At 42.0% G+C, this 10,091-nt stretch overlaps 2 protein-coding genes across 3 annotated transcripts in view; one reads left to right on the forward strand and one right to left on the reverse strand.

Annotated features, from left to right (window-relative positions):
* Positions 1-2,055, forward strand: part of NIPSNAP2 (nipsnap homolog 2) — a 33,560-nt gene extending 31,505 nt beyond the window's left edge. The window contains exon 10 of the mRNA XM_039238099.1: positions 876-2,055. Within this exon, the coding sequence (XP_039094030.1) occupies positions 876-940 (65 nt within the window). The 3' untranslated portion in view covers positions 941-2,055. The remainder of the gene's footprint in view (positions 1-875) is intronic.
* A 4,975-nt stretch (positions 2,056-7,030) lies between these two features.
* The window catches only part of PSPH (phosphoserine phosphatase), an 18,456-nt gene continuing 15,395 nt past the window's right edge, over positions 7,031-10,091 (reverse strand). For both annotated transcript variants that reach the window (XM_039238057.1, XM_039238058.1), the window contains 2 exons: positions 9,746-9,894; positions 7,031-7,514 (listed from right to left, as the gene is read on the reverse strand). In XM_039238057.1, coding sequence (XP_039093988.1) covers positions 7,407-7,514; positions 9,746-9,894 — 257 coding nt within the window. In that variant the 3' untranslated portion in view covers positions 7,031-7,406. The remainder of the gene's footprint in view (positions 7,515-9,745; positions 9,895-10,091) is intronic.

A 10,091-nucleotide genomic window follows, 5' to 3' on the forward strand; every position in this document is an offset into this window, starting at 1 on the left:
ACAGTTTCAGACCCTTGCATGTTGCAAACTACATCATTACCTTTTTTTTGTACTTTTCTATATTTTCTGAATAATATACAACTTTTTTCCTCGGTTTTCCCTTTCTCATCAAAATTATCTGTTCCCAAAAACATTATAATTTAATACAGCAACTAAAAAGTAATTTTGAAAATTAATTGAACATCTTGACTTTATGTACATGTGCATGTATACCTATATACATGTATACTATGAAATCCTGGTGGTTTGATTTTTACAAGAACAATTGGGCAGAATACACCCCAGCAATACTGACACAGGTAATAACTACCAATCACGTTGCATTTCAGGTACATTTAAGCTCATATACTATTAAGAAAATCAAAGAGTAGTTTGTTGTAGAAAACAAGTATTGTCTTTTAGTTCAAAACACCATATAATTGCATGTTACTTTGTTCCCTATTCTTAACACTTTTATTAGTTTCCAGAGGCCTATTTTATTCAGCAGTGACGGGTTTTGAAGTACTGTGTATCTTCCTTTACACAAGATACAGTCAAATGCAGTTTTATTTGATTTTATGTAACTTTATTTTAATTCAAAGTTCTCAGCCTTTAGAGAAAGCACCATTTTTCTTACAAGGACTTTCCTAATTTCCTACAAACAAAACACATCTTCAGACAGAATCTGCTTTAATTCTAGTAACATCTCATAGGATGTTAACCGATCTACCATTAGCTTGTACGTTTCTGCCCCTGAGATCAGTCCTACATTTTCCTCTATTCTGATTTCAAGCAGCATGTCTTCTGAACGTTCTCAGCAATGTATTTGTTAATGTATCTTTACCATAATCTGTTTAGAAAAGAACAAGCCCAGTAATCTTGATCCTTCTTTTCAGTCCCGCTTATTCAGGAAATGGAATCCAGAATCATGATCCCACTGAAGACCTCACCCCTCCAGTAAAGCTGCAGATTTTAGATGTGCCTACATAAATTTATGTGACAAATATTTGTCCTAAATTAATTTTAATTGTATATCAAGTGAAAAACACTGAAGTGTAAACTGCTGTATATAGCTTATGAGGGACCTCTTTTCTTTAAAATTTACATAATCACAAGAAAGGAAACTATTACAGTTTGATTGTAACAGTGCTCTGTAGTCCTCTTTGAAACATCTCTGTGTTTGTCAAATATACCTTATACCACCAGCCGCCCCTCCCCACCCTCTGGGAGAAGAGGGCCCAAATTAAAATTTGAATCCTCTCCAAATAGGAATCTAACCATGAAAATAAAAAAGTTAGCAATTTCTTTATAAAAAGCAAATCTGTTTCATAATTACAGATTTTTAGGCAAATTTCTTGTATCAGGAAGAAGTATAAATTTTGTCATGTTACTCTAGCGGTTATTTCTGAGTTTCAGACTAGGAACAAATTCTGAGTGCACCTAATACCTGAAGTGTTTTAATTCACTCTCATTTTTAATTGGTCAGCGTAGTAAATGACACGTCATTACTAAGCTGGCAGTGTTTGCTAAGGTACATTTAATCAGTAACTCAGTCTTTATCTAGTATATTGTGATGGCTCTATATGAGGGGAAATAATGGCTTACACATATATGTGTACCATATGTGATTCTGAAATGAACACCTTGAATAGCACTAATTTTTATTTGTAATATTTTTCTATAACAAAATGAGTAGCATTAAGAAAAGAGGTTTTATTTTGTAAACAATCATTTGTGACCTCAGATATCCTGTAGTTAGTATTTTAGTAAGCTCACAGCAGATACTTCCAAGATGATGTATGAGGGGTGGTGCATGTTGAGATTTAAATTGGAATAAAGCTGCCTCCTTTGTCCAGCTCTGTTTGATTTAGTTTTTTAATATAGTGTGCCAGTTTTGTGACTATAATCATGAAAGTCCTGTTGAAATGAAAACTTAGGTCTGATCCCCAAATTAAAGAATTTATGTATAAAATAAAAAGTGTGAATAAATCTCATATCAAATGTCAACCTTTTACATGTGAATGGTTTTCTCCAAGAACATATAAAAGTCAATAAAATCCTCTTGATTTTCACATATGACGTTGTTTGCAGTCTTTTTTTCAATTAGCTTGTGCTAAGAATGACCCTGTCCCTCTTGAAAAATAGCTTGTCCCTGCTAAGTGAGCATATGTGAGTCTACAGAGCAAAATATTAAATAAGCTCACCAGGTTTTAACTAGCCATTGAGCAAGGTGTTTTGGGGAACGGATATTTGTGTACCAGTGGATGGTTTGGGGGGGGGGCTGGGGCAGCGGGAAGAACAGGCTCTTTCAAGTCCAGGTGCTGCTCCTTGATGAGGTACTTCCCTCTTTGGTGTCTATCCCACTAACCTATAAAACGGGGAGGTGGAAACCCAATGGCATTTAATGTCCCTTCAGCTCTGAATTTTGTAACTGGCTCTTCTTAGTGCCATAGGAAGCAGTGGAGAGAGAGGGCACGCTGAGCTCTGGCATAGAAAACCTGCATTTTGGGGCCCCTGGGTGGCTAAGTGGGTTGAGCATCTAACTCTTCATTTTGGCTCAGGCCATGATCTCATGGTTCAGGGGATCAAGCCCCATGTTGGGCTCTGTGCTGACAGCATGGAGCCCGCTGGAGATTCTCTCTCTCTGCCCATCCCCTGCTCTCTCTTTCTCAAAATAAACTTAAAAAAAGAAAACCTGAATTTTAACAATTCTACTGATTAGATGCTCAGAGCATGTTTGTAGGATGTGAATGAAAGAACTATTTACATGAAACTGCTTTCTCAACTATATGAAGAAAAGTGATAGAATTAGTGTTACTAGTAAAGGTGATCTAGCTATTCAGAACTAAAAAAAAAAATTGCTGGAAACAGAATTTTCACTAACAAATTGTGTGGACTTAAAGTGAACCATGCAGAAGTCAGGAATTTTCTATCATTCACTGGGCTTATTCGGGTTCTCCAGAGAAACGTTCACTGGGCTTATTCGGGTTCACCAGAGAAACAGAATGAATAAGATATCTAGATAGAGACTTACATAAGAAGAGACTTATAAAAAAAAAAAAAAAAAGAGACTTATAAGGGGGCGCCTGGGTGGCTCAGTCGGTTAAGCGTCCGACTTCGGCTCAGGTCATGATCTCACAGTTCGTGGGTTCGAGCCCCGCGTTGGGCTCTGTGCTGACAGCTAGCTCAGAGCCTGAAGCCTGTTTCAGATTCTGTGTCTCCTTCTCTCTCTGATCCTCCCCTGCTCACACTGTCTCTCTTTCTCAGGAATAAAACATTAAAAAATTTAAAAAAAAAAAAAAAAAAAAGGAGACTTAATAGGAATTGGCTACTGTGGTTATGGAAGCCAAGAAGTCCCACAGTTTGCCATCTGCCAGCTAGAGAACCACGAAAACCATTGGTATAAGTCTGTCAAAGTCCAAAGGTCTGAGAATCAGGAGAGCTGATGGTTTAACTTCCAGTCCAAGGTCAGAGGCCCAAGAACCGGGAGCTCTGGTATCTGAGAGCAGAAGATGAACATCGCAGCTCAAGCAGAGAGAGTGAATCTGCCCTTCCTTTGCCTTGTTCCATTTGGGCCCCCAAAAGATTGAATGATGCCCACCTACATTAATGAGGATAGGTTTTTTTATTCATTCCATTGAGTCAACTGCTAATCTTCCAGGAACACTCTCACAGACACACCCAGAAATAACGTTTTTCCAGCTATCTGGATATCCCTTAGGCCTGTCAAGTTGACACAAAATTAACCATCACAAGTGAGCTCACAGTTGACAGATGAGTTGGATGAGGCTCCCCAAATTGCCTCATCCACCCAATTCCCCATCCAGGGGCCCTTCAGCACCAGAATGTCCAGATGCCAAACAGAATGTGCAAGAATGATGCTTTCTTTTAGAAACAGTTTTTCTTTTTGCATTGCTTTCTTTTTATGTATTTATTTTGAGAGAGAGAAAGCCCACGTGTGTGAAGGGGAAGCGGCAGAGAGGGAGGAAGGCTCCCTAGAAATTAGGATGATATGCCTAGGTAAACTCAGTAAAACAATTCAAAAGGAAAACACTAAACATATATAGAAATATGTTCAGAGTTGGAAACTCTGATCGGCAAAGTACTGAACAGTGTTCTATGAATTAGTACTAAAACTAGCACTTTTTGCAGAGTTCAGTGACCATTAAAAATGAAACCACCTGAACATTTTATAAGAACATTTTATTCTAGGGAATAAAATTTCATCTACCGTAATAATATACCTTAACATTTGTGATCAAAGTGTTAAATATTAGCTTACAGTAGATTGCCCTGGCCCCAGTAAACTGTTAACTTTCTTAAATGTTTATTATTTTTGTGAGAGAGAGCATGTGCACATGAGCGGGGAAGGGGCAGAGAGAGGGAGACAGGCTCCCTCCACAGGGAGGCTCCAAAGCAGGCTCCGTGCTGAGAGCAGACAACCTGATGTGGGGCTCAAACTCATGAACCGCGAGATCATGACCTGACCTGAAGCTGGATGCTTAACTGACTGAGCCACCCAGGCGCCCAATTGCTAACTCTCTAGTAACGCGTAATATAAAGAACGCTGTGGAAATCACTGGCCTGAGCTCCAGCTCTGAATGGGACCCGGCAGCAGTCATGAACTCTTGGGAGCTTGATGCCCCCTGTTGAAAACAGGACAGCGATATCTATACTGCTGACCTCAGGGATGTGAGAATCACAAGAGAAAATGTGCAAACACCTTGGAAATGTGGAAATAAGCAGTGTGACATGTGGTCAGATCACTCCTCACACTTCCTGGACCCAATCATAACAATTCTGAGGGTCATAGGGGCAAAAGCCATCATGTTTGTGCCAACATTTTCTGAGGCCAACCACCTGACTCTCCTGAACCTTCCAGCTCCACGTCTGGAATGCTCTCCCCAGCTCTTGGGGATGGCAGCCGGCTGGGCACAAAGAAACACTAGTATCCAGGAGAAGAGAGAAGAATGATAGCAGCAGACCAGAGAAGGGGGTGGGATAGGAGATAAAGGCCATAGGATTGTCTCCTTTTTTAGGCATATAAAAGCTTTGAGGGACTTCTGTTTCAATTTAATACCATGAAAATTTTCAGTTCTTAACTTTATGACCCCGGTTCTTAACTATTTTTGTTTACATAAGCAGTGTGCATCCTCAGAATGAAAAACGGCATCACCGGGATAGGAAGCCACCTCGCACTGCCAACACTTCCTGACTGCTGTCCCACCACAACCACACACATAACTCCTGAGAGAGCCCCTCTGTGGCTGTTGCCGCCGACTCCAGAATTCGAAAAGCACGGAAGAGGTTAGGGCAGTTCTTGCATCATTTCAGGCTCACCCCAACACAACAAAGAAGGGATTGTGTGTGCTGCTTTTGTGCAGCTTCCTGATTGCCGGGCAGCCTCCAGGCCCCGCGGGCTTGTGCAATTGGTCTAAAAGGTTCTGCGCGGGCACACGATCTCTCGGCTGAGCAGACTGCCCTGAGCCAAATCCGGTGTGCACATCCCGTTCGGGTCACCGCCCCGTGGAAGGCGGGCTCTGGAGGCCTGGCAGGTAGAAGCAGTGGGGGCCAAAAGCTCTTGGGTCCTCCACCTCCCTGTGGACGGCTCTGCAGCTCGGGCGCACCGCGGGGGGCGGCTTGCAGCCCTGGCATGCCCGGTCCTGCCCGGGGCTCAGCGCGGCTGCAAGTGTGAGTGCCACGGAGAGCTGCCGGCCAGCAACCTCGCCCAGGAAACAACCGCCTCTTTGTCTGGAATCTCATGTTAACATTGCCAAACCTACTTCACATCTCTCCTCCTGCAGCTTGGGTCTGGGAAGAAATCTGATTCATCTGATTTGACTATTTGGCTAAATAATAATACCCGATTCTTTGGCCAAATCTGACTATTTGGTTTAATCATAAACTTAAATTAATTTCTGTCAAATCCCTTTACTTAAATTATTTATTTAAATTCTACGTTTAAATTGTATTGAAATATAAATTATAAATTGAAACTTATGAAATATAGATTATTTTTCATATAATTTCCTATATTAAACCGTTCTGGCCTTTTCTACTTCATTAGCCACTGCACACCTCTTCCTAAACCTGTGCTTTATCCTCTCCCAAGTTTCTACAGGGAGGATATATAATGACTTCCTTTTTTTTTTTTTTTCTAATTTTTTTATTTTGATGGGTGGGAAAGGAGCAGAGAGAGAAGAAGAGAGAATCCCAAGCAGGCTCCACACTGTCAGCACAGAACCCGATGCTGGGCTCGATTACATGAACCGTGAGATCATGACCTGAACCAAAATCAAGAGTCAGATGCTTAACTGAGCCACCCAGGGGCCCCAATAATTGCATAATTTCAAAGCATGTTCTGAAATGTCTCTTTCTTGGCACTGCCCAAAATAAACATAAACCCGGCTTTCAGGTCTTTTCAAGTCATCTGTTAAGAAAGAAATCGTTCATATCGGCTTTTAGGAGGCATTTCTTAATTCCTGTAAGGCAAAGTGCTGATCTTCATTTGGGATGAGTAAAATGTGTAATTAGTTCTTTGACTTCATGCAGTTGTCGAATATCTGTTTTTGAAGGTCACTACTTTTGTTTTAAGGCTCTTTTTTTTTTTTTTTTTGAGACAGAGAGAACACACACAAGTGAGCAGGAGAGGGGCAGAGGGAGAAGAAGAGAGAATTTTCAGCAGGCTCCATGCCCAATGCAGTCCAAAGGGAGGCTGGATCCCACAACTGTGAGATCATGACCCGGGCCAAAAACAAGTGTCAGACACTTAACTGACTGACCCACCCAGGTGCTCCAAGGCTCCATTTTTTTAAAAGCCTCTGTAACATTACCTATATGACAAATTCCAAGAGCTAATAAAAGCACATCCAGCCCTCTCCAGTGGGAGGGTTAGTGGGGGCTTAGTGATGACAAGCACTATGCCCTGTGATCAAGGGGGTCTCCAACCCCTTGGTTCCTTGCCTGCCTGTTATTTCTACTCAGACACTTAAAGGTGCTTGAAATATTAGATACTGAAATACATCACAGGCAGAACTGACAATGCCACAAGTATGTTCTAATACATGGATAAACTTTTATTTACCTACCACAGGGAAAACCAATATTCACCTAAAGCTACCTAACCCATATTTCCAACAGTGAAGCTGTTTAATTTACTATCCGCCTTTAAAAGGCTTCAAATAAAATATAGCTAGGAAAATACATAAAGAATTCAGATTATTAAACTCTCCACATAATTAATGGTCATAACAATACTAGGACTGCAGTTAAAAAAAAAAGCAATTTTCCATATTTCCTTGGAAGTACAGATAATCAGCACCAACTCTATATATTAAGTTGTCATAGGCAATTTGAAGCAAACAGTATCAAACTGTATAACTTTTCAAAATTAACCGAACTTGTTACAAACTGTCTAAAAATTGGTATTATTCTTCCAGTTCTCCTAAAAGCTCTACAAAATCAGTGATGTACCATTCAGCGTTGTCTTTTACTTGTTGTCTGATCACATTTCCTCCAAATCCAATGAAAACATCCTAAGAAAGGGGAAAAAAAGGGCAGGTTAAAAAAAAGATAAAGCAGCATCCGGGGCAGTAAGTGTAGTTTGAAAGAATTAACTGTTCTGCAAAACAGCCCAGCCTCAAGGGAGGCTCCCTGGGAGCCTCCTTGCCTCCCACCTCAGAATGAATGAGTGAGAATGAATGAGTCAGTGCACCAGCTGCTGCAAATCCCATCAGGCCAGCAGGCACTGCAGGCTTCCAGGAGAACTGAAGCCCTCCAAAAACCAATACAATTGCTTACAAAGATAACATTGCATCTGAGTTCTAAACTGGATGCAGTCACAACCAGTCCAGGCAATCTCAAAAGAGGGAAGAATAAAGAGAAGCCTGTAGTGCAGTGGAGATCCCACTCCCCTAGAATCAGGACCGGAGCAGGCATCTCCTGACGGGTGCCCTGGCGTGAACCTGACGGACCTCCCTCCCAGGGCGGGCGTTATTCTGGACTGAAGCAGATGACAGCCCCACGATCTGCCTCCAGCACTCCACTTTCCATCATTAAAATTATTGAAGATTATGTCGTTTCCTTAGTTTCTCCCGAGCGATACCTTCTTGTAGTCATTTTTAAAATAGTATTTTCGCGGAGCTCCTGGGTGGCTCAATTGGTTAAGCACCAGACTCTTGGTTTCGGCTCAGGTCATGATCTCATGGTTTTGTGGGTTCAAGCCCCGCATCAGGCTCTGTGCTGGCAGTGCGGAGCCTGCTTGGGATTCTCTCTCCCTCTCTGTCTTCCCCTTCCTTGCTCACTCTGTCTCTCTCAAATAAATAAATAAAACTTAAAAAAAAAAAAGCATTTTCTTTTTTTCCACCAGGATATAGACACTGTATACATAATTTGGAAGTTCAAAATTCTTTTACTTGCCTTTTCTCTTCATTTTAGTTTTCATACCACACAAGGAGCAACAAATGAGATTCTTACCTTCCAGTTATTTAAATGGAGCCTCTTAACTGAGCTTCCTGCCTCTGTGGCAGCCTTTTCTGCATGTCAGCACCCACTCAGGGTCCTAACACACCGACTCACTGCTTCTCTGTCCAGCAGCCCTCTGGAGCTTCCCATGACTTCACAGGAACACCAAAGTGCCCGACACAAAGTGCCCGGTCTTCAGCGGTTGCTGAAGAGAAAGCCAATTTCTGCCGATTCTTGCCCACTGACCAGTCCAGGTCTGTGCCTAGGACGGCTCTATTCTGCTCTGCTGCTTCCTCCTCCCCCCCCCCCCCCCCGCCCCCGCCACTTCCTCCCTTTGGTCCTTCCAAGCCTGCACATGGTGGCTGCTGCCCTTCCTTCCGATCACACATTCCTCTGACCATTTCTGCCGGTGCACACTTTCCCTTGCTCAGTCAGGCCCTGTCATCTTCAGATGACTGGAAGGGTCATCCGGAATGTATAATTTTGTCACTTCTTGACATCAGGAGGGGGAGCTCCCTGACAGAACCAGGCATGTCTACATACTCCTCATTGGACTAGTCCGGCATTCGTGCCTTAGTCAACCTCAGACTTGATTGTAAATCATCTAAAGATACCCTCTTATCTTGAATTGACTTAAGTAAGTTAAAAGGATCCAAAGATTCTTTAACCACTTTGGGTTAATCATTTACAGAGGCAACTATTTTTAGATCTCAGGAAATTAGGTAGTAAAAAGCTCACCACTACATTTTTGGTTCAGGTTTTCGTAATTTAGTATGAAATGATAAGGGCAAAGTCCTGCACGAAAGGGACACATTGCTCTACAGCATTTGTCTCCTCGTCTCAGAAAACAGCATCCATTCAGAAGAATAAAACGCTCTCATACAGGGACGTTATCAAACCTCCAGCAGCCTCGCTCCCTGATCAGTAAAAAGAAGATACTGTATGAGGAAATAGTTCGTCAAATATAAAAAGGCATTAAAATTTTGACTATAGGTATAAGATCTGAATTATTATTTGCAGTATTATTTGGGGAATCAAAGCCAAACCTTGAGTGCACACTCAGGCTTAGAGGTGGCAGCCATATCACAAGAACAGGGTCGTAAAGTTCTAAATGGGTTTTTTTTGCAAATGGTTTGTAAGTCAGTTGACATATTGAGACTGAAGCTTGTCTTACTTGCTTTGGGTTTTTTTTTACAGTGATATCTGGATATTCTTCTCTCTTACCTAAGTAATCATATCGCGTTCTAAATCAGCTGTTACAACAGGAACTACAACCAGAAACACTAGCACACTTCATACATACAGCAGGAGGACAGGCTTCCATGTCTGTGGCTCCGTCTCCAATCATGACTATTTTCTTGAAATGAAATTTTTCCTTTAAAAGTTTTATAACTTTTCCTTTCCCACCAGATTCGGCTGTTGGCTGCATCTCATCGAAACCTGCATATTCACCTTAAAAGAGCAGTTAAAACAGTGTCAGTGAGGGGCACCAGGGTGGCTTAGTCGGTTAAGCGTCTGACTTTCGCTTAGGTCATGATCTCGCGGTTCGTGGGTTCGAGCCCCGCGTCGGGCTCTGTGCTGACTGCCAGCTCAGAGCCTGGAGCCTGTTTCGGTCTGTGACTCCCTCTCTCTCTGACCCTCCCCTGCTC

This window comes from Hyaena hyaena, unplaced genomic scaffold, assembly GCF_003009895.1.
Source record: "Hyaena hyaena isolate Hyena2069 unplaced genomic scaffold, ASM300989v1 scaffold_135, whole genome shotgun sequence".
In the NCBI taxonomy this organism is placed as follows: Eukaryota; Metazoa; Chordata; class Mammalia; order Carnivora; family Hyaenidae; genus Hyaena; species Hyaena hyaena.